Below are 24,810 nucleotides of genomic sequence, written 5' to 3' on the forward strand. Positions count from 1 at the left end.
TCCCCTTATCCGCCCTACTAATATGCATGTATCTGAAAACTTCAGAGATCCATACGACCTCAACTTCGCGTCCCACGCACGAAGTTTTTCTCTCCGTGTTCTTTTTGCTCTAGCTGAAGTTTGCGACGAGCCCGTTTTTCTCTTCACAGGATGGGGAAAATGCGAGGAAAAGCTTCTGAAAAGTTTCTCGGTGTGTTTTGTTGCAGATCCGATCGCCGACGGACGAGACGCAGTGCATGACGTGTCCGGAGGGTCACAAGCCGGACGCGCGGCGGGAGAGCTGCCTGGAGATCCCGGCGGTGTACCTGACGCCGAGCAACGGGTGGGCCATCGGGGCCATGTCCTTCTCCGCCTTCGGCATCCTCTTCACCCTCTTCAACTTCTACGTCTTCCTCCGCTACAACGACACGCCCGTCGTCAAGGCGGCCGGCCGCGAGCTCAGCTACGTCCTCCTCACCGGCATCCTCCTCTGCTACTCCATCACCTTCCTCCTCATCATCAAACCCACCAACCTCGTCTGCTCCATTCAGAGGTAACTCCAACATTCCAAACACCTAATAGCACCGGTAGAGTCAGAGACAAGAGACCTTCCACTGGCCTCTTGGCGACAGGTGGAAGCTTTTACTTTCGGGGATTCAACAGTTCCTTATGGACAATTATAAGGGAGCAACAGTCATCACCCTAATTTCGGCTGTTGACCTACCTACATGGTCGATGATGAGCTCCGGGTGACATCATGAGCCAAACAAGTTTCCTAAACTTCGGCCATTTTCGGCTTGTTTGCGAAACGAAACTGCCAACACGTTGTTAAACATCAACCATGTAGGTAAGTCAACAGTAGAATGCTGAAGTCCCGAAAGTAAGAGCTTCCACCATGGCCAAGATACTAGTGGAGGGTCTCTTGTCTCTGAGTAGGGTACCTTAAGGTTAATCTTCAGCTGTGGTTCCGAAAAAATCCACCACGTCGCGCTGCTAAAATCCGACTCCGAAATCAGTGATTATTTAAATATCACAATAGATATCTTAAATTCTAAGACTCATAAGTTCTAGCAGCATACGTCTGGAATCCTCAGAATTAAACGCGAGCTTTGAAAGTTTAATAAAAAAAGACATAACTTCATCCCAGTTTCTCTTACGGGACATCTGTAAGTGCGAGAGAGACAGCTCACGGTGGGAGAGAGATATCTGCAACTGCTGAGAGCGATCAATCGCGATTGGTTGCATCAAGGTCATCATGCTGAACCCTACTTTTTTCTGGGATCAAGTTTCAGAGCTTCAGAAATTACTTTTCATTTCGTTTTTAGTGTCAATAGGAAGAAGGTTATGGCTAAAACTTATGACTCTTCGATTTAAAGGGAAATTCCTTTAACTTTCATAAAAGCGCAAGGACTCAATTGAAGCTGTACGGACTTCAAAAACGTGGACCAAAAAATCAAAACACAGCGGTGGCGCCCCCTACGCGGAGAAATTTCTTACTTCACGGAGCTGTGGATAAACCTTAATGGGAAGGGAGGATAAGGAATTGTTGGTAATTTTGAGGGTTAGGTCATGGAGCTCTTACGGTCCGAAAGGACAGCAAACCTCTGAGCTCATATTATCTAGAATGATTTATTATCACAATTGTTACGACCCAAGGTAGGCCCTTGCCGACTCTTTCGGTTTCCGCCGTTAGATCTGTGATCAATGTGTAGATCAATTTCGCTAAAAATTGGTATTCAAAAGAAAGACAACGTCTAACATTCCATACGTCGTTCTTCCCTAGCACGGTAGGAAAGGTCTTGGGTTTGTATCCCGGTTGTATCGACGAATTTTGGCGGAGCTGATGACGGGTGGATCTGCTATAACAAACTCCACTCGGTCCCGATCCTTGAAAATTTGAAAGACCTTGAGCATGGATGTTTCTGTAAAGCTGACGTCTACGGACACTAAATTACTTTTGTGCATGATTTGAGGCTCCTATCAGGGGCAAAAAGTCCGTCAGAGATACAATTTTATAGAGTGAAATGCCGAAAAATGTACGTAGTTGATCTATTTTTTACGCATTTTCCGGAAACTAATTAGAACAAAACTGTGCTTAACACTCGCTTCTTTGGATTGAGCGCTTAAAATTACCCTTGGACAGGGCCGGATTTACCTACTTGCCGCCCCCTTCTGATTCGTTTTGAAACATCGATACAAACCATAAAGTGAACGTGCCGGAGGAGGAGGGGTGCATAAGACGTGTTTGGCACATTTTTTTGTGAATGCCATGTCAACACTAGCAAAAGTTCACGGAACTTTGCGCGAAAGTTGAGTCCCTTAAACCTATCTCTGTGTGGACAAGGCCTTTCACTTATAAGAAATGAACGAAAAAATAATGAAAGAATAAACATGAATGTGGTTTAGGTCATAATTTTAATTTCCGCCACCACGCCAACCGCATTGTGTTTGGCGCAATGCGTGAAGTATCCTTCTAGTCTTGTAGGCACTATGAGTTTCTTACCAACCGCTGCTGACCGCACTACGTTTGACGCAATGCGTGAAGTATTCGAGGAGTCTTGTAGGCGCTAATATATGTTCCATGCTGACCGGCGCACCGAGGTCTTCTCCTTTTCATCTCAAGTCCTCGTCATCATTGCTCTCGGCGCCGCGCCGCTCCAGGCCGAATTGCGTGTTTGGTTTCTCTCTCAACTAGACCGATAGAAGGCTCTGTCTCATGCATCACCGAAAGACGAACAAATTAGAAATTACTGTACTTTATCTCTCAGGAAATGAGAGATTTTGTCCCCTTTCTCGTTTGTAATTTTATTTCTGAATCCGATTTTTTTTATACCTACATTTGAAAAAATTTCAACATTTGCCGCCCCCTAAAATTTGCCGCCATAGGCCGCGGCCCATGTGGCCACCCCCTACATTCGGCCCTGCCCTTGGACACCTCCTTCCTCCCCATTTATACGCGAAAAAAAAAGAAGTAGAGGCTAAGTCCCAACTTGGACATTTCCACTTAATTGTGGCAGTAGGCAGTACCCCAATAAATTAGGACACTACCCCAACTTGAGTTTTGATACGACCATAATTCATTTGAAATGTCCACATCATCTAACAAATTAGAGTGAGCCCCAATTTCAGGGAACAACCCCAAATTTTTTTCCATATATACCTTAGGAGAAAGATTTCGAATAAAATTGATGGATTCCACGGTTTTTACATAATTATTTTACCTAATCGTCATGCTTGCCTAATCATTGAGTTTTTTCCCACTAAACTTTCACATTTTCGCTTGCTGATAGGATGTGCATCTATCGCTCGAACTTTCGCAGAAGTTACGTGTTGGCACAACTCCAGTAGCGTCATTAAATGCTCCTTCAGAGATAAACGCATTCACTCCAAGTGCTCCGTCTAAATTTTAAAGTGGGTCGTTGTCTCTCTGCCTCGGTTGTACCTCTAGATTTGAAATATCTCGGATCGCCCGATTTTTTTTGCCCATTTTGGAAACGTCTCTCGTCCTCCATACATATGCACGAGCTTCCGCGCAAAATATGGGAAAAGTTTAAGTGATTTAATGTAAAGTCAGGGACTCATTTTCATTTCAGATTTTGCGATGAATAACTTCAAATGAGTCTTTTGAAATGTCGAGATTCCACGGCGGAACATGAGTTAGTGAGAAAATTATATTTAATTGGCCTCTAATTGGGCCATTTCAAATTTTGAATCGCTACGAAAATGTGACTTAAAACCTAACGGCAGGTGTCACGGCAATTCACCAGAGAGAAAAAAAAATGTTTTGAATGACATGAAAAGAGGGTAAACTTACTGTAAACTGTTTCCATGTGTGCGAGTTTTCCTCTCACCTTTTTACTGCCCATATGCAGTGGTGAAGCGTGTATGATCGATTGTCGATTTTGTCCCAATTGAATCTATGGTGAAGAATCGATTATTACGGTGTTAGTGGCGAACACGCTGTTCATCGATCCTTCTCCACAGATTTAAATAACAGACCAATCTATACATCGCAAAGCACGCCATGCCGCTGCCCAGATGCCCAGAGTATGTCGGCCTCCAAACTTTTGCTTTTTCAATTTTCTTCCCATTTTGTTAAATTACGTTTTTCCTTCACCGGGTATTTAAAGGTGGATTTATATTTTTTGTCTATGATCTGATCGTAGAAATTTTTGTAACAAAGTAATGGTGAACAATTAAGGAACGAGAGAATGAAGGAAAAAAGTCAAGTTCAAAGGATCATTGGAAAATTAATTGTATGTCTTTTATGTGGAGCAATTTGACGTTGGTATTCACAAACCACGTATCTCTGTTCGACCGTGTTAAGGAAAAACACCTTATAAACATTTAGGCGTTGCCAAATTTCCTCTCAGAAATCGCGCGTTTTCGTAAAAAATTGTAAATATTTGTCTTCCGATTTTTCAGAGAATTTTGTCTGTAATTTGATCTAAATAGTCTAAAAAGTTCAAGGAATAATATTCATAATTTTCTTCAAAATAAAAATTCCATCGGAGGTTTGGCAACTCTTGAATTTTTATACAGCGTTTTTCCTTATCACGGCAGTGTTGGACCCCTAAATGTATGTGTTTCACTCAGACTATTTAAGATCACTGTCCAATCCCGTGTTTTTAAGTGATATTTTGGTTGACTGAATTTTTAAATCTTTACAGGTTCGGCGTTGGATTCTGCTTCACGATAGTCTATTCCGCTTTATTGACGAAGACAAATCGGATCTCAAGGATATTCAACGCCGGGAAACGGACCGCTAAGCGTCCGGGGTACATCACACCGCAGTCGCAGCTCATCATTTGTAGCGTCATGTGTAGCGTTCAGGTACATTTCGCCCGTTATTGCTTCCACACGCTTTCACCGGCGCTTGGCCCTGAACATTGGGGGAAAAGTTTTCTCCCTTTGAAGTCGGAATGAACTCCCTCATGAACTTACAAATCACTGTCCTTGTTCCTTTCACTCCGCTGATTCCTTGACATGAAACTCGTTTCGTCGAGCAAAATGGTCTCTTGCCAATACATGGCAGATGGCCAATCCCCCGGATAAAACATGTTTTTTGCCGTGAGTTCTTCGTTTTCTATTCATCCCTCGAGATCAGTTTCTACTTTTTGCATGCGAGAATAAAATCAAATAAAATCGAAAGACTCCAAGGACTTACACCCCCCCCCCCAAACTTTCAATCTAATCATTGCTACTATCTCTCCGCGACTTTTCTCTTTTAAACTCGACGATCTGCTGGATCTCGTTTGCTGAAAAAAGTAGTTCATGTTCATCTTATCAGACTTCCTACTGAGATACCAAACACCTTTTGTTACGTACTGAAATGAAAATGACCCCATTCTCTAAAATATGTTTAATGTTCATACAATAAGTGTCCAATAGCTTCCGTGTAAAAATACAAATCTTGAGCGGAATTTTAGCATTGGTGAAATAAAGTTGGGTACCCTCGATCGGGAAACGACAAATATCAGTGTGGGACTCTCAAATACCTACAGTGAAACTTCCAAATCAAGTATCTCGTTAACGGTGTTTAAAAGTCCCCGCTCCAATTTTATTTTTTTTACCGGAGAAGAAACTTACATCATTCAGTGAAGTTTTTACAGAATTTGATTTACACAGTGAAGAAAAATCGGGGAAGTTTTTATGAATTGAGGGGCTCAGAGGACAAAGCGCTTACGTGCAGTTTTTGAAAAAAATTGAGGTATTAATAATTTTGAGTAAAACTTGCATATTCTTGAATATTTGCAGTCTTAATGCATATTTTGGAAAAATTCGCTCCAAAATTCCAATTTTAAAGCATGAAAGTCAGTTTGAACTTTCAATCCGCCATCAGAATCTATGTAATTTCGAAACGTGTAACAAGTGTTTCTCGAAACAGCAAAAACTACACTAATGCGCCTTGTCCTCCAAGCCCCTCAATGGAAGCTGAGTATTTCTCTACTTGAAAAAAATAATGTGCGACCAGAAGTTTGCAACGTTGTACGCTGAAAGAAAAATCTCGGTATATTTACTAAGAAAAGGGTAAAATTACCAAGAATTCAGGGTTCTATTTGATCCCAGTTTTTTCTTGGTAAATTTACCATTTATGGAATTGGTAATTTTACCGAGAAATCTCGGTAAAATTATTGAACTTTCTCGGTAATGTTACTGGACCTTGGTAAAAACGCCAATATTTTTTATCAACTGTGGTAGAATTACCGAGATGCAATGGCAAAGTTACCGGGAATTGATTACCAATAAAAGTGGTATTCTTACCTGAAAAAAACAGTAAAAATACCGGTTTTTAGGTGAGCTTACCGGTCTGTCTTGGTAAAATGACCAATAATTGGTAAAAAAAAGTGAGATGGTAAAGGTACCAACGGACCTTGGTAAAAACGCCGATAATTTTTTTTCAGTGTAAACTGAGAGACGTGGTTTGGGAGTTTCATCATCAATACGTATGTTGTCCCTGGGGTCAGTGTCCGTACTCTCTCTAAAAAGGTTCTACGGAACACCTGCTCAAATAAAACGAGAAAAATATTCTAAAAAATTCCCGGAGAGCCTCGTCGAGTGTACTGCCGTGCTGAGGAAAACCGCCGTATAAACATTCCAGAGTTGCCAAATTTCCCCCGATAAAATGATTATTTTTGTGAAAAGTTGCTAATATTTTCCCTTGAAATTTTCAGGAAATTTAGGTGGAATTGCGAGAAAAATTTACTACGAAACTGGAATAAAAGTATGAATAGGCTTACCGAGAAATTCGTATTTTATCAAAGCAAATTTGGCAACGCGTGAAGGCTCATACGGTGGTTTTCCCATAGAATTGAAGTTCACTGCCGTGCCAAGGAAAAACGCCGTATGAACCTTCAAGCGTCGCCAAATTTCTTTGAGTAAATCACGAATTTTTGGGGAAATTTTCAAATATTTTTCTTCCAATTTTTCAGATAATTTTGTTCGCAATTTCACCTAAAGTTCTTGAAAATTTCAAGGAAAAGTATTCATTGCTTTCCTCAAAAATAAACATTTTATCGAAGGAAATTTGGCACCTCCGGAATGTTCATACGGCGTTTTTGCTTATCGTGGGAGTGTGGGCAGGGATTTGAGGAGGGAGCGGCGGCTTTTCGGCATCGCATGACGAATGTTTTCTGTTGGGCAGATCCTGATAAATGTGGTGTGGATGATGATCTCCCCGGCGCGGGCGATCCACCACTATCCATCACGGGAAACCAATATCCTCGTCTGCTCTTCTTTCACCAACGCCTCCTACATGATCGCCTTCTCGTATCCGATCGCTCTCGTCATGGTCTGCACCGTTTACGCAGTCCTCACCCGCAACATCCCCGAAGCTTTCAACGAATCAAAACATATAGGTAAATCATCCGCTCCACAATGCAACAGTTCAACAATCTCAAATCACATCGAAATCGAGAAATCAAGTCGACACACAATAAGCCTCGATAGACGATCAAATTCTCGAACCAATTTCGATCAAAGTAGCATCAAAGTGTCGGGAGTCATCAGTCTTAAACTCATTAATTTGCTTCATTTTAAAATGAAAACTTGGCAGAAATGTTTCCTGTGGCAGGAAATGATGAATGGTGGCACTCCGTTCTGATCTTACTTTGAACAAAAAAGTGCGGCCCGTTAAAATTTGACGGTAGACGGTGACCACCAGTCATCAGCATGTCTACTTTGATCGGAATTGGTTCGGAATTTGATCGTCTATGCAGGCCTAATGGAGAATTTGCACGCATTTTTTATCACTTCATCTGAGAGGGCTTAAAGAGCTGATTTCGCAGTATTTTCAACAATTTGTATCATATTCGATTGTGGTTCGATGTATCGTTTGGTTCAATACAACGGAAAACAACCTCAAAAAACAATTTTAGGATTTGAGTTGTGTAAGCTGAAAGTGAAAAAATTCCTACCAATTTCGCTTTTCATTACTATATTGTACTTTTAAGAGTCAAAAGTCTGTCACAAAAAACCCGTCCTCCCAGATTGCTGGATTGACTTTCCAGGCTATGTTTACAAGCTGAACCAATCGATATTGATGCAATCTCACCTGTTTGATGTAGCGAACACAGTCTATTTTTTTCTAATATGGGAAATAGTCTAAAAAATATACTTAAAAGTGAGAAAACGCATCGTCAAGTGACGTCTCTGATATCATTTCCCATTAAAACAAATGTATTTTAATAGAATAGAGCATTTTGTCATACTTCCTCCAATAATTGTTTAATTTATATGAACCAAGAGTGTCCTCGTTTTCAGTTCAACGTGGTCTCCATACTCAAACATGAAATCCTCAGACACCTGCAAATTCTCCATCATTATAAAGTTAAAGTGGATTAAATTTATCAAAGGCATTGTGCCCTTCTCCTTTTTCTTTCATTTTTACTAGACTTCCGATACAATCTCAATTGTCATAGCAAACAACTCGCCGTAAGCGTTCAAATGGACACGAAAAGTCAAAACGCCTTCAATTTCTGCGCATGCAATACGGACAACCAAAGAGCACGAATAGTTGTATCACTTGCATTCAGGCGCTATATCCTGAAAGGGATACCCGATTGCTGCGTAACTCCCGACCAGCGGCGATTCTCGCAAGCTGACAACACTGTTCATCTATAATTTAAATCTATGTAAAACAACGGACTCTAAGTGCAGCAGCTTTTCTCTTGAATATATTTTTATAATACCTTAAAATGGATGAAAAACAGTGTTGCCAATTCGCGAGAATTGCTATGGCAACTTCGCGCTTGATTCTCCTGCCAGCACTGCTGCTGCACCAATACCAGCTATTCATACTAGGCCATTTGAGAATGTGTTAGTGCATCTTGGCGAGAGGGTTGCGAAATTATTAGACCCTCCACACCTCCTCTCCAATGTTTACGGTCGGCGGGTTGCAACCGTATTCCCTTACACTTACCTTCACTCCCACTACTAAATATTGTTTCCCTCCGTAAAACGTAATTCGGCCACGAAAATTTAACTCATTCAGCCCAGCTTGCTCAGAACTTTAATTAAACATGCCATCCCCTCCATGAATTTACTTTCTTGAGCGGGAAAAGAACACCTTTTTTAGTTTTCTCCATAAAATCCCATGCACTCCTAGCGACCTGCAACTCAACCCAAAGACCAATCGCTCAGTATGTGCAGTCAGTATTATTTGCACCCTTGCGATTTTCATGATTTGTGTTTGAACGGAATCGCTTAAAATTAACAGATAAGGGGGGGGGGGAGAAAGAGGAAGGAAAAAATATTCTCGCCTCGAATCTCTTGATAACCTGTGGCTCTCTCTTGTTGCAGGTTTCACAATGTATACAACTTGTGTCATTTGGCTGGCGTTTATTCCTTTATATTTTGGAACCGGAAATCATACTCCCCTCCGAATAACCACCATGTCTATCGCCATAAGCTTGTCTGCAAGTGTAACAGTTGTTTGCCTATTCTCGCCAAAGGTTTGTATAGTACATTTGAAAATATAAACATTTTTATGTTGTTCCCCTTATTCCCAAGTTTTTAACCACCATTCAACACTTCAAAGTCAAGCACACTTACATCAATTTTTAGTGATAAGTAGTCAGAATCCCTCTCTCTCAAGAGCCCCCCCCCCCAACTAACCTTTAGTCTTCCTTTATGTGGGGTTTTCAAGTTTCGGGGGCCCCTTCAACAAACCTGCCGGGGCCATCTGAGCCACCCGTCAGAATTTCTGGGATGCTGATTCAACCCCAAACCCCTGGACAGACCGCCCCTGATAACACAGCAAATTTTCTTCGCGTTAATTTTTTTTCTTTTCATTCAGAGCCTAAAGTTGAGATTCCTTTGGAAAAGGGTTATCCTCTTTTTCTCCTACTGCACATATCAGAATTCCACTGTTCCAAGTAATTTTATAAAATTTGTGACAGAGAATACCCCTCAATTCAAATTACAAGAGGATTTCAATTTTTTCTACTATGTAAACAAATAAAAAGTTTCCGTCTAAAGAGCCTTGATCCAGAATTTGAAAAAAGATATGTATGTCGGATTGATTGCTGAAATAAAGAATATGCTGATCTTTCATTGGAGTATTGTAAATACCGATCATTTTTTATTTTTTCAACGGAAACCAGCCATTAATTTTTCCCGCAATTTCTAGTAAATTCACTCCATGCATTCCAAAATATTTACTGAAAATGTCAAAGGTACATTTTTTATGGCTGCATTTTAAATAAACAAAACATAATCGAATATTCTGAATCACAACAATAGATGTGAGCAATGTCCGACTTTCAAAACTTCAGCTGATTTCAAAATATTTTTTTATAATTTGTTTCTGATATAGGAAACAGTATAAAAATAGATTTAAAAGTGAGAAAATACACCGCTTAAAGACGTCATTTGGCGGCATTTCCCATTTAAACACACGTATTTTAGCAGATTAGATCATTTCGTCATATCTTCTCCAATAATTGTCTAATTCATGAACCGAGGGTATCCTCGTGTTCAGTTCACTCAGTAGTTTCCACTAAAACACGAAATTCATCAAATTTCAGACACCTGCAAAGTCTCTATTCTACCGTGCTAAGGAAGAACGCCTCACATGAACATTCGAGAGTTGCCAAATTTTTTTCGATAAAATGTTTATTTTTGAGGAAAATTATGAATGTTCCTCCTTGAAATTGTCAGACGTTTTAGATCAAATTACAAACAAAATTATCTGAGAAATCGGTAGACAAAACATTCAAAAAACTTCCTGAAAATTAGTGATTTGCCAGGGGAAATTTGGCAACGCCTGAAGGCTCATACGGCGTTTTTCCTGAGCACGGCAGTATTGGAGAATCCGTCGATCAACCCATTCCATCAATTTCAACTTTGATGCATTTTCTGCCTTTCAGTTGTACATAATTTTATGGCGGCCGGACCAGAACGTTAGACAGAGTATGATGCCTTCCCGATATTCGGGGACGGTAAAAACAGGCACGACCGCTGGCGCGATGGCTGCCGCTGTTGCAGTGTCCAACGCAAATCCGCCTTATGCTCAAACTAATAATTCTAGTAAGTAACAAATATATTCTAATCATCCGGCACATAAATTAAACACTCCTCGATAAATTCGGAATGGGCAGGCCCGCCACATCCCATCTCGGGCCCTGGTACCAGTTTTCTGGCTCGGGCCCCTAGCACAGAGGGGGGGTTCGGGGGGATCCCTCCGGGGAAATTTTGAAATTTTAAATCTATTTGGACGCATTTTGAAGCTCTTATGATGGAGATTTTCCATCAATTTCTGCAGAATAATTACTCCTTTTTTTACTTTCAGCACCAAATACTTTCGAATTGTTGCATTCAAAACATCTATAAATTTTTTTTGAGGGGGGCAGATGATAATTTTCAATTCTAGGCTAAGCCGGGCCCCAATGGACTCCCCTTTTGTACGTCTATGACAAGGGAGTTGAGCCATTAAAGTTGAGGATGCCCAGACAGGAGCCTCTTAGCATCCGTCAACGGAAGAAAATGAAACTCAGTTCCTAAAAATATCATTCTACATATACTCAAAATCTTGAAAATAGATAGAAATCTCTAAAAAAGTAAGAAAAATTGTATAGTGTCCTAGCGTGTTTTTGAAACTTTATTCACCTTTGGCGGAATTTTTAGAGTAATTTTTTCACTTTTCCTCACGAGACAAGGGTTACACATGAATTCGTAGTGGTTTGTCACCTGCGTCCCGGGCCCCTCCAGGGCCCGGGCCCCGGTACCAAGGACCCAGTATCCCCCCCCCCTTGTGGCGGGCCTGGGAATGGGTCACTACCCTGAAAAAAAATCTCGGTGTATTTGCTAAGAAAAGGGTAAAATTACCAAGAATTCAGGGTTCTATTTGATCCCAGTTTTTTTCTTGGTAAAATTACCATTTATGGAATTTATGACACGAAGTCATAACAGCATTCCCATACATTCTTGTAGGCGCTAATATGCGTTTCGACCAACTGACCGACTGCACTGCGTTTGGCGCAATGCGAGAAGTATTCATGCAGTCTTGTAGGCGCTGATGTGGGCTGTACGCCGACCGCACTGTTAGGCGCAATGCGTGAGGTATTCCTGCAGTCTTGCAGGCGCTAATATACGTTTAACGCCGGCTGTTTGGCGCGATTATTCGAACTCCCGTTACGATAATCGCGGCATCGAATAATAGAACTTAAAAGGCCCATGTTGTAGTTTGACGCCGCATAAGCATTTCAACGTTGCCTCGTTTCTCCGGATTAAATATTTTTTTCCGAGAAAAGGAAGTTCTTCATACCCTTGACCAATATCCAATCATATCACTTCATTTATCTTCAAAGGGTAAAATATCGATGATTTGTCAACAAACTAACCTAAACTAGCGTAACATAATAATGCGTTTATTTTCCAAGTGTTTCCTGCTTTGCCAAACTCCTACCTTAAATTAACTTCATTTTAAAAATCGCGCATTCCTTCAGCATATGTAAAGGTTTCTATTCGCGTAATCCTTGTGCCTTTTTCACACAATCCTCAAATATTTTCTTAGACCTTTCGCGCACTCCTGGATTAGCGTTCCCGAAGTCCTATCCCCGTCCCCTCTCTCATTCCATTTGTTCGTTGCCGTACTCCCAATTCCCCGGAGTTTATAATAGTTGCAATTGGTGAAAATGTAATCTTCATCCCCGTTTGTGACACTGTGAAGGCTTGAAATACGAGAACCAATCAGAGATAAATTAACATCGTCTTTACTCTCGGTGTAAAGGGACTCTGATGGCAGTGAAGTACTGCGGCAGTCAAATCGTTAACTCGTCTTATTTTCCACTGATGTTTGTTAAAAAAAAAAAAACGTATGTCAATGAGGAATTAATGCTTGTTTCCTGCCTCGATAACATGATTGAGATTCAATTATTCCTGCTGTCCTAATAGGATCAACGGAAACTTGGATTTTATCAAATAGAAATCCGATGAGAAAATTAGTATCTGGAAATATGTTCTCATTGACCGACGGAAATGCGTCGGTTTCCTCACAGAAGAACGCACTACATTTCAATGTTGCCAAATTTTTCCTCGTAAATTGTACTTCCTTCAGGAGAATCTTCGGCATTTTTAACTGAAAATTTCACCGACTTTGCCCCTGATCTCAGACAAAAACCAAGGACATTTTGGACAAAAATTTCACAGGTACATCCTTGTGAGAAATTGAATTGTTTGAGTCAATTTTGCAACCTTGGAATGAAAATACGTTTCTTTGTCCGGGAAACCATGAAATCTTCAAGATCAGAAATCAAAACATGCACGTGCTTTTGAAGTTTCACATCACTCCGTCACCTAAGCATCACGAGTACCATGCGACGTTTAAAAATTTCCGCGGCTAAATTCAGTGAAATTTTTGGACAGCTTCGTTGGACAATTTCTCTGTAAAAAAATGAAAATGGCGGCGGAAATTTTTAAACGTCGCATGGCTCTTGTGATACTTTGACGGGAAGGTGACGACCTATTAGATCATAGCTTTATTTTTTTTTTCGATGAAATAACCTCATTGACATGATGCAATTCGTTTTCAGTGTCAAGCGTTGTCGACATCGAGATGAAGAGCGACTTCGCGAAAAGGAATTCGGTGCCGATGCCGCACGCCAACCTGATCTCGAAAGGCGTGCAGACAGAATCGCAGCCATCGCCGAATATCTCTCCCACGTCCCAGGAAAGCGTTGTAAATAAATCTAGTTTATCCGGTGCTTCCCGACTTAGTACCACCGTGCAACTAAATAATAACAATAGTATTCCGGATCGGAATAAAACTACAATAAGTGATAATATCGATAGTGCTTCGAACAAATCAGAATTTAATCATAGCTCCAATGTGCCCCCCAGCTTACAGAATAATAGTTTGAACAAGGCTAAAGTCAGTTGCGACGCCCCTGTGTCCGGTGGTAAAAATTGCGTAGCTCCGACGTTGGCCGATCATAATAATGTTAGCTCATCGAATTCTCCACCTTCCGGATAGGAGGCCACAAACGATTCTAAAGCAAACTGTGATAACGATAATTTAGTTTGTAAGTCCTTAACTTCATCCAGTTCTGGTCAACATATTTGTGATAACATCATTCTTAATAACTCGTGTGCATTGGCGGATTCAGCAGTTTGGCAACACCGGATTTCCTCCATTTAAACCTATGGAAATGTACGTATCGATTCTCGGGAGCCAGGAGCTATAGATATCGATTATTTAGCATAGGTTTAAATAGAGGAAATCCGGTGTTGCCAAATTGCTGGATCCGCCTCTGTTCGTGTGTAAGCCCAGAAACTCAAGTAAACCTAGATGCGACTAATGGGCCGACAGATAGCAGCACTACTTCACGCTAACGATGTAATTATGACGTTCTTGTTTTAAAATATTATTTGTCATTTGTAATACGCCCTAGGAAAATTGCTTTTACCTTTCTGTGTTAATTTCTTAGGGGAACCAAATAATTGACTTAGATTCAAAGCATTAATTTTTATTTTATTTTATTAGTTTTTTTTTTTTTTTTGAGGTCAATCTTTGTTACATATCAAAATTAGACGTACTAAGCTTCAGCTCAGTAATTTCACTGCACCTATAGTTTATGCATAATTCTCTCCATCTAATCACCCGAACAAAGGTAAAAGGTACATGGCATATGAACAGAACTTTTTTCCTGAAAAATTAGAAACCTCTGACCTCCTTCTGACCTCTGACTCTTTTCTCTTCTGTTGTGAGAGGTTGGTGTTATTCAAGATGAACAGTAAGAGATAAACCCTTCAATGTAGAGGGAGCAATAATTTTTCTTATCAATTTCCAGACAGGACATTGTGTTTTCTTTTGAATTGGGAAAATTTGATCGTCCTTTGGGAAGAGTATAACTGGACAGATATTAGTTTTGATTTAAACCCCTCTTACACTGGGTGTCAATTCAACCCTTTTATGAAAATCTCAACCCACAATTTTACATGTTTAAACCATGGGTGTTTATTGTAAAAGCTGAACTAAAATTCAAGAGAGTATAAGGTGCAGCATCGAGTTTTTCTGTCAACTTTCGATAAATGCATGACAGGTTCCAGATGAGTAGAGCAAGAATTATCAAAAACAGTTGTTGAAATCTCATTTTGCTGTGAAAGGGAAATTCCACTGATAATTTTTGAGTTCGACCTTTGATGGTTTGCGCTTTGAGTTGGTACATTTTCTCCATTAAATAAGAGTACGAGTAGCCATGCATATGTTATGAATTTAACTATAATTGTTTCTATTTCACCTGAAGTGAAGGGCGCAAATGTAAGATTAAACAGGTACTGTGCCATCATTTGGTCGTATTCAACTTGAACTGCCCATGAAAGATGAACTCACTTAAGAATCCTGGGCAGAAAGTCAGAGAATAGTCATGACATTAAATAACTTATTTTATCAGGAAAAGTGAAAAATCAACATTTTTTGTAGAATTTTGACCTCTTATTATTAAACTCGTGGGAGAGGGATTTTTTTCTCCTTTTCTTACGTTGAATTTTTAATGAATTAAGACTGATGTTATTGTTTCCTTTTTTTCTTTTTTTTTTTGCATTAGACTTAAAATTCACTGGTCCCAGTGACGTAAAATTTGTAACTTCAACTTCTTGTTACTTTTATTACTTGTTTTTCTTGTTTTTTAGACCTACGAAAATATAGAATTTTCAATCATCGATAGAATTCTCACCAATAAATAATTGGGTCGATTCGAAACAATACTATCGGAATATTTTTCTCCATGTTATACGTGAATTAATAAATTATAGAAAATGCCCATCAAGATTGCTATCTTTATTTCATCTTCATACTTTTGCATGCACAACCTCTTCCGGTTACAAAGTCGGCTCCTTACGGGAAGAATATCCAAAACACCATTTTAGCTTAGAGGCTATTTTTTACTAAATATCTCAAAATTGTTTAATTTTTTCTTTCTAAATATCGCATGTTTTTTCATGGAAATTTCCGGAATTATCCTAAATGATAAAACAAACATTTGGTACCAAGTAATTATCTTTATTAGTTTTTATCCATAAAAAAATTAACGACTTAGGGCTCAAACACAACGTAACTCATGACACCGTCGGAAGAGGACTAACTTTTTGGGCTCAAAATCTAAAGTTCTCGTATCGGGCTGAAACCAAGCCAGTCCCCTTGAAAGTGACCCGCTGAGTCCAATTTTCTAGTCGGGAATGTTCCGCGAGTCCGCTGGACCGCGCGATTGACGAAGAAAAACGCTTAATTGATGAACTTTCGGAAACGGTTAAAAGCACTCGTTTTTCTCGGTTTCTCGAATTAGGCAACCGTTCGGGAAGCCTCGGGACCTCACGCAAGTTACGATCTCGAAATTGTATTTCCGCCCAAATTCAAGAAGAATCGACAGTGGTTACAAAGATTAACTTTCGGGACTCAAAATCGAAAGTTCCGAGACCGGCTGAGACCGAGCTAGGCCTCTTGGAAATGACCCGCTGAGTCCGATTGTCTGGTCTGAAAAACTCCACGCTGGAGTAAAAAACGCGCATTTAATGAACTTTCAAAAAACCGTCAAAAGCTTTCGTGACAACACGCGCTACCCAGTGGCGTGGCGTGAATTACGATATATCGATTGTTATGCCATTTGAACCGAGTTTAACAGAAAGGAACCAAGCCACATCAGTCATTGCCAAGTTTAACTGGGCAATTAAATTTTTTTACGAGAGAACGTTTGTTCGGATTTCTTTGAAAATTTTAAGGAATTTGCTTCGTACCATGGAGAATTTTCACTGAAATTTGCACGAAAATCCGCACAACCGTTTGCATGTAAAAAAATTAAATTGCCCGATTAAATTTGGCAACAGTTGATGTGGCTTGGTCCCTTTCTGTTTAACGCGGTCCATTTAAACCTATGAAAAGGATCGATAAATAGGGTGTTCGCAGCGAACACCTTTATAATCGATTCTTTACCATAGGTTTAAATGGCATAACAATCGATATATCGCAATTCACGCCACGCCACTGGCGCTATCGTCTCCACGCCTCGTCCGATCCGATCGCTGAATCAAATTTTCTGTTTTAAAGATCGAGCTTCACGTGTCCGCTGGTTCGCGCGGTCGGTTAAAAAGTCACGCGGCAGGATTTACAAAAATAGTAAAAATCACTCATTTCTTGGCTTTGGCTTAGTCTGTCATCAATTAAATCAAGAAAAATTTACAGAGGTTTTTTGGCCTGACTATCGGTATCAAACGAAGCCAGAAGTTTTTCGAGGGTTCCATCATGCATGATTTAATGAAAAGAACAAAAAAATATCAGTTTTGAGGACATATTGTTTATTCATCTTTTGAGAAGAACCAGATCTGTGTAATACACGGTCATAAGAATACTACAATTGTGAAGTTTATCTCTCATTCGTTAGGCGGTGGTTTTTTCAGAGATTGATTTCGTGCCTCGAACACGTAATTTTTCTGTCTTGAAGCCCCTCTAATCAGTTTTTCCTCCTCCTCTCAGGTACGTTGCGATCAACTAGTCAGTCTGGAGTGCATTTCTTGGACTTCTTGGACCCTAGAAATTTAAATCGATCAATGAAAATGTAAGAAAATTGGCTCACGCTCGAAGCGAATGCAGTAGTTTGAGATCGTTGAAATTTTAACTCAACAGTTGTTCTTCAAATGTCGAGGAAAGAATTGCAGGAAATCTCAAAGAGCATAACGTGCGATTGTAACAACTTCTTTCTAACTTTGCGTTGACCTGAAAACTCATTTCAGGGCTCAAATAAAGCGAAGACAAATACAGCAAAGAGAAGAAACTCCTCTCTCTAGTGCATACTCCGTTTGCTCTTTCTTTCTTTTCCTTCGGTTGTTTTATTCAAATGCGTCTTAAGTAAACATGAAGTAGGAGGGTAGCTTTGATGAGCAACTCTTGGCGCTCCTCACTTTTCAGTGTTAGCTTTCACTCAGTCGTTCTGGGAGAGAACGCCGTATGAGCCCTTGGACGTTGCCAGATGTCATTTGATAAAAAATGAATTTTATTAAAGACCAATGAGTGTTTTTCCTAGAAATTTTCAGAGAATTTTACTCGCAGATGAATCCAACGTATCAAAAAAATTGACAAGGAAAAATTTTAATAATTCTCTTCAAAAATTCATTTTTTATCGGGGGAAATTTGGCGAAGTTCGCTTTTTCATAAGGCGTTTTCCTTTAGGCAAGCAGCATTATCTGCATCATCTTTTGTTTATCCACTGAATGAGTGTCAAACTGAAAGATGTAAATAGTCTACAGGTATGCCGCACAATATTCGCAATTTTATTCTTGGAGGAATTGCTTGAGGCTCTTCCTCTGTAATGCCGTAGTAAATGTCGAGTGAAAATTGGAATATTGCGAAATTTCCCCTGATGAAAAATTGATTTTAGAGGAAAGTTGCTTCAGCTGAGGCAGTTTGTAGCAGGCCCAATTCCTCCTTTTTTAGGAAGGAAGGCCCGGGGGGCGGAAGTGCGGTATTAGTGACTAGAATTGGACCGAAGCTATCAGAAAGGAACATCTTCGAAAAAATTGAGTTAAGAATGCTTTTGAGTTTCTCTAACCGTATGTTTTCTCCTGCCAAAACTGAAAGTCTAAAAACAAAACAAAAATTCGTGAAAAAAGGGCTTAGTGTTTATTTTTTACATTGAGCCTTATAAAGAATACAACTTCAACCCTCTTTTTATGAGTTTCATCTTAATGTAGGTTGGTTTCTCTCTGATGAACTTAGTCCAATTATGCACTCACCTGTTCATCGTGAAGAAATGAGCTCTATCAGATGTTCCAGCCTCGAGTATATCACGAGCAATCTGAGCTGCAACATTGTGCGTCCATTGTTGAAGGTCCCTGGAACTATTCTCCACACCCTCTAGTTCTTTCAGTAGCATCTCGGGAACTTCGACTTGACATATGTTTGCAAACTTCCGCAATGATTGAGAATTCTACAACAATAAAGAGAAAGGTAATCAAAACTTTCCCACGAATCTAATTGAAATTGACTGAATGATTCTGCTAATATAACAGAATTCGCCCTATTTATAGTATTCGAGGGTTGTCATAGACCAGCTGGCGCACAAAAGTTGACATCATTTGCAACAAACCAGCAGTAAATCAACATTATCCAGCGAGGAGGCTGCACTCACTGCTGCCTTGTGCAAAATGGGACCTTGTCTCTACAAACATCTAACCCTCACGGAGAAAAATCTGGGGCTTTTTAAACCAATGGACCACTAGATAAGGTACGAATTTCAGCATTCTAATACATGTTTCTTAACCAAAATTTTACGTAAAACACGACGCACACAACGAAAATTACCGAAATTGACTCCTTACGAAGATATTTAATGATTCTTAATGCGAGAATTCAAACCACCCGCTCATGAAAACACAATGCTCTACGTGATTCACATCGCGCGCTAAACGTTATCATGACAGTCTCTGCGATATAAAAATCTGGCAACCTTAATCTTGACGCTTTGGCTCAGTTATAGCAAATTGCTAATAGTTTGAACAACACATGATGGGAAATGAACATTGCTCGATTGAGAGGCTTGCTGAAACCGTTGTAGTGGGCGATTTGACTCACGTAGAGTTTTGAGTTTCTTGTGAGCGGGCAGTTCAAATTCCTCGTAACCGATGTGAAATAAAAACGTTAATATCTTCGTAAGGAGTTGGTTTCCGTAATTTTCGTTGTGTGAATCGTTTTCCACGTGAAACTCTGGTTAAGAAACATGTATCAGATCGCTTAAATTCGTACCTTGTCTAGTGGTCCATTGGACGTATTTCTGTTAAACGGAACTAAGCGCCAGATGGTGTTCCTTTTGAGGATTTTAGAATCCCGGATAGCGCGTTCTGTCAAACGAAACTAAGTACCATGGAAAAGCATTGCGAGTATAGACTAGCATCGCGTTCCGCAACACCCGCCAATTCAAGCCCCCCTCTCCCTTCCTCCTCCAATGGCGGTTAGCTCCGTTTGATACAAACACGTCCAATTAGTGGTTCATGTGGAACACCAGTAACAGTCGTAAATGAAATAATGATTCTCGGTCTGTGAATCATACTAAGATATCTCATGCAACACTAAAGTATACATACCATCACTAAGGTATAGTTAGTTAGTCAGTTATAGTTAGTATATTTTGAGACGTTCAGCGTCACAGGCTATTAACGTCTTTAAAGAGAATTTTGAAAATGGGAGTACACACGAAAATTCAGATTTTTAAATTAAGAGAGGTGAGGAGTTTCAGAATGTTGATAGTAATATTGGGTTCATCGCATGTAAGTGGGTCAGTATTTCTGTTGATTGTATGGGAGTAGATCTGTGATTGGAGATATGCCATGACTAACTAACTATTATGTGTTGTCTTTGCTACTATTAAGGGTGCTCCATATGAACCATTAATTGATTTATAAGCCATAGCTTTTTCTCAGTGCTAAAGGTTGTTTGTTATTGGTTAAAACCATGACCAAGTAGGTTAGCATGCTGAAGATTGCATAAACGGCTGTTTTGAATAATATACAAATAAATATATTGATTTTTACAGCCGCAGATAAATTGGTCGATTTTTTAGTATTCAAACGATTAACAACAGTAGAAACTGCTCTTGGTCTGTGTCCTCCAAAAAATATTTTGTCTTCACTGTTCTCTTCAGACACACGACCGAAAGCACCCCTTCGTCCAATTTTGAGTGTAACACTCATGCCGGAAGCACACGCTGAATTTGGCAGCTGAATATGAAAGTCAACAGTCATCGCTCAACGGCTGAAATTTCAAAAATTCGAGACATGCCGCAATCACACGCTGGATGTGGGAGTTGAATGTGGCTTGACTGTGGAAGTCATCGGCCCGATGCCTGAATTTTGCGCGTGACGCGCAAAATTCAGCAACGATTCTCAGCATCCGTCGGACAAATGTTGAATTTGCCTGAACTATTCGAGTAGATTTATGTGCAGCTGAGAAACATGGGGTGTGCTCTAGAAAGCTGCATAAGAAGCAATGTAAATGTGGGCGTGATTCCTTTTGAAGAATTGGAAAAGCGGGATTTTACATTCTATCAAACAGACCTATGTGCCAACTGAATGCGAGATGCATGAGCCGCGGGCATGGTAAGAGAGCGTTGTGGACAGGGCTCATGAGTTACAGCGCCCCGACGACGATCTCCCCCTCGCGCGTGCGCTCGATCATTGCCGCTGACGTCACTGCGGTTTATTATTCTCATTCACCCTTACGGCCAGAGAACTAACGAGCACACCCCATATTTATCACCTCCACATAGGTCTGTTTGGTAGAAGTACGTACATTTGATACACATCTGGATGAAAATAACTCGAATTTGCTAAATTTTAACCGCTGGGCGATGACTGTTGACTTCGTTATTCAGCAGCTGCTAAATTCAGCGTGTGATTGCGGCATTATTTTAATCCAGACTTGTATCAAATCTATTCAAATGGTTCAGACAAATACGACATTGTCCGATGGTCGCTGAGCCTCGTTGCTGAATTTTACGCGATAAGTGCAAAATTCAGGCACGAGGCCGATGACTTCCACATTCAAGCCACATTCAGCTCCTATACATTCAGCTCCTACATTCAGCGTGTGATTCCGGCTTGACGGGGACTCCAATCGGCTCAGGATAATGAAGGGGTTGTTTCATCATGGCCCGTGATAATTATTGGAGTGACAAGGAATGGGTATCACGAATTTCCGAATGGGAATAGGATGGGAGGGGCGGTCCAGAGACGCAGATTTCATAATGGCATGAAGACCAAAATCATCCTGCCCCGCCGATGTTAAACAATGACCATTGCTACACATGAAATGGACTTCATTTTGCAATTAGGAGCTTCAATTGCTGACTCAACCGTAAAAACACGTATGTGCACGAGGAAACGAATGGGCCGTACGCTGTTCCTAAACTGAGCCAGAAATTATGGTTTATTGCAAAATGCACGTTGTTCAACTCCAAATAATCGTTGAACCGATTCTGCCGTGATACAATAAAGCGTCGTATGAACACGTGTACGTTGCCAAATTTACCCCAATAAAATACCTATTAGTTTATGGAACTTTTTGACTGCACTTAGCACGAACGCGATTACCGTGTTTTCAAAATCGTGTGACTCCTTTCCTTTAAAAAATACGCAAAATATGTACAGTAACACACTTTACAGGACAGTTTTCCCTCAAAATGGACATATTTGGTAGAAAACAACATATTTTCCCTATTCTAAGCATTTTTTTAGATGAAGATGAAGATAAGATGCATGTTTTCACATCACTGTAATCGCATCGGTCCCATGCATTCTGCGCGATATGCGATCTACGCTATGTGTATTTATCTAGGAATTTTTTGGCATACCGTGCTATGTATTTTTTTTCTTTGTGGTTTTTTTTTTTAAATTTTATATGGTGTGTTATTATAGTTAAAAAATTGTATAAGTAAATTAATGATTGTTGATTATTAGTATGTTCGTTAGTATTAGTATAAAAAATAATTACTGAGATTTTAAACCTCTTTTTGAATCTCAAAATTTCAACTAAATCTCAAAATCAAATGTCGTCACCTTCCAGGCAAAGTATCACAAGCGCCATGCGACGTTTAAAAATTTCCGCCGCCATTTTATTTTTTACTGAGAAATTGTTGGTTGAATCTGTTCGAAAATTTCACTAAATTTTATCGGCAGCACAAAGAAAATTCGGTGTAATTTTCGGACAGCTTTGTTGATAAATTTCTCTGTAAAAAAATGTAATGGCGGGGGAAATTTTTAAACGTCGCATGGAGCTTGTGATACTTTGCCTGGAAGGTGACGATGTATACTCTCTTGGACTCTGACGTAAATAGCCATAGCTGCTGATCGTCTTATGAAATTGACTAACTATTTAGTACATAAATTAGTAATTATTCGGTAAATTTGTATAGTAATTTTACATAAAACTCTCCGCCAAAGGAAATTTGGCAACATTTAAAAGCCCATTTGCTGTTCTGCCTCAGCACGGCAGTATTCCATCTGCCCCTTCATCGATGCGGTCACGCCGCGCCGGTCGGGTCCGCGAGAGGTAAGTACTCCTCTATAATTCAGGGAATTGGTGAAGATGGCCTCAAGCACTAACCGGAAGTAATTAGACGTAGTGAGATGGAATGAGGCGTGTTTAATGTGCTATAGATGTCAGTCAAAGCTGCATTTGAAATTGTTGCACCTTAAGCGGATCAAGACAAATATTCACCGAGGCATCGCTGCTAAACTGCAGGGCAAAATCCTCGAACACAGCCCGCGCTAATCTCTTCGAACCGTCTCTGTCTGATGCGGGTTCTCATAAATAATATTACTCCTGCTCTCAATTATGTTGCTTTTTTCCCCAGTGTTTTTGAGAAAGGTTTTCAACGTAAAATAGGTCTCTTTACCAAATCGCGAATGTTAGGTTAGCTTGTTTTTTTCGCTCTCACGAGGAATAATTTTGAGCGTTTGAAATTTGCAAATGGACGAAAATGAACCTAAAACAATTAAGATTAATAAACTACTAAAAGAATATTTGATTCTGAAAATAATCGAATTTTAAGACAAAATTCTGGCAAACAAAATGAACATTTGCTTAAAATAATTTGAGAGTGGAAGCATAGGCTTCTCAGTCTGACTAAGTAAAACGTGCCTCCCTCGGGTTGTTTGCGCACATGGCAGTATCACTCGATCTTGAAGGCGTTTTTTCGGCAAATAGAAAATATATATACATGCCGTGTGATAAAAGAAGAAGAACCAATTCCTCTCGATAATCTATAAAAGTAACTAAACCGTCATAGGAAAATTTATAGTACGTATCGATGTCTGAAGTGAAAAAAATGAGTATCTTAGAGTCACGGTGGTCTTAAAGCAAAAAAAAAAAAAAAAAAAAAAATGCAACAAAATGTAGGTACCAAAATGCGGTCTGGTCTGCAGGGGACAAGTCTACGGCACGTGTGGACTTAGAATTGCAAAAACTCAGAATCTTGGCTGATTCTAATTTCGAGATATTGCAATTTGAAATTTTCACAGTAAATCCAAGTTGTCCACTGATTTTGATCAGCTTTTTTTATTTATTTTACCATTGAATCGGTGTTGATCGGCACTTTTTTCGTGTCGATCGAATACATACTGCCCTCTCGTTACATGCAGCCTACCTATCATATCCTTTTTTTTAACTGAGCAATTCGCCTTCTACTGCGCCTGCAGCAATTGTTGTTACGAATGTGTTGTGCGTGCTGATTTTAGCTCAATGTATACTCGACTCTGTGAAGGCGTTTTATGTGAGGAAGTAGCGCAATCTGTTGAAGGACGAACGAAGTAGAAATCGATTCATTCAATCTCACTTCTGTTGTTTTCCAACAGAGTGCTCTGCTTTCGCACATTAAACGCCTTCAGAGAGTCGAGTATGTACTGACCTGAGATCAGCACGCACAGCATATTCGTAACAACAATTGCTGTGGACACAACTGAAGGCGAATCGGAAACACCCATATAATACACATTGAAAATAATATTAGCTCTTTACTTAATATTCTTACCAATCGAGAGTTGTATTTTACGGCCTTTTTATGGGGGATTCTAAAAAAACTTTCCAACATAAACTAAGTTGAAATGCAAAATACGATATACCTCGCTTCAAATTTTCAGTCTTCGCAGATTTTTACTAAGGATCCAATCAACTTTGCAGTCTATTTTAAAAATAACACCAAGAGCTACAAATTCAGTAAATAACACAAAGGAAAGTCCTGTCGGCGGGATGGGGGGTGATTGCGTGATTTCGTAGTTCGCTAGGGAGGTTACCATGAAGTCAGGTGATCTTTTCAATCTTAAGCCCTGATCATAAACACGTTAAGGACT

General features: G+C 39.9%; 2 protein-coding genes across 7 annotated transcripts in view; one reads left to right on the forward strand and one right to left on the reverse strand.

The window, feature by feature from the left end:
- LOC109032266 (metabotropic glutamate receptor 2) overlaps positions 1 to 15,740 on the forward strand; it is a 555,771-nt gene extending 540,031 nt beyond the window's left edge. For all 4 annotated transcript variants that reach the window (XM_072300776.1, XM_072300777.1, XM_072300779.1 and 1 more), the window contains 6 exons: positions 207 to 532; positions 4,650 to 4,812; positions 7,124 to 7,337; positions 9,280 to 9,431; positions 10,848 to 11,007; positions 13,512 to 15,740. In XM_072300776.1, the coding sequence (XP_072156877.1) occupies positions 207 to 532; positions 4,650 to 4,812; positions 7,124 to 7,337; positions 9,280 to 9,431; positions 10,848 to 11,007; positions 13,512 to 13,951 (1,455 nt within the window). In that variant the 3' untranslated portion in view covers positions 13,952 to 15,740. The remainder of the gene's footprint in view (positions 1 to 206; positions 533 to 4,649; positions 4,813 to 7,123; positions 7,338 to 9,279; positions 9,432 to 10,847; positions 11,008 to 13,511) is intronic.
- Positions 15,741 to 17,247: 1,507 nt separating this feature from the next.
- LOC109032747 (probable methylenetetrahydrofolate reductase (NADPH)) overlaps positions 17,248 to 24,810 on the reverse strand; it is a 33,251-nt gene continuing 25,688 nt past the window's right edge. For all 3 annotated transcript variants that reach the window (XM_019045026.2, XM_072300781.1, XM_072300780.1), the window contains exons 6-7: positions 18,703 to 18,896; positions 17,248 to 17,500 (exon numbers count right to left, since the gene is read on the reverse strand). In XM_019045026.2, coding sequence (XP_018900571.2) covers positions 17,458 to 17,500; positions 18,703 to 18,896 — 237 coding nt within the window. In that variant the 3' untranslated portion in view covers positions 17,248 to 17,457. The remainder of the gene's footprint in view (positions 17,501 to 18,702; positions 18,897 to 24,810) is intronic.

Source organism: Bemisia tabaci, chromosome 5, assembly GCF_918797505.1.
Source record: "Bemisia tabaci chromosome 5, PGI_BMITA_v3".
NCBI classification, from domain to species: domain Eukaryota; kingdom Metazoa; phylum Arthropoda; class Insecta; order Hemiptera; family Aleyrodidae; genus Bemisia; species Bemisia tabaci.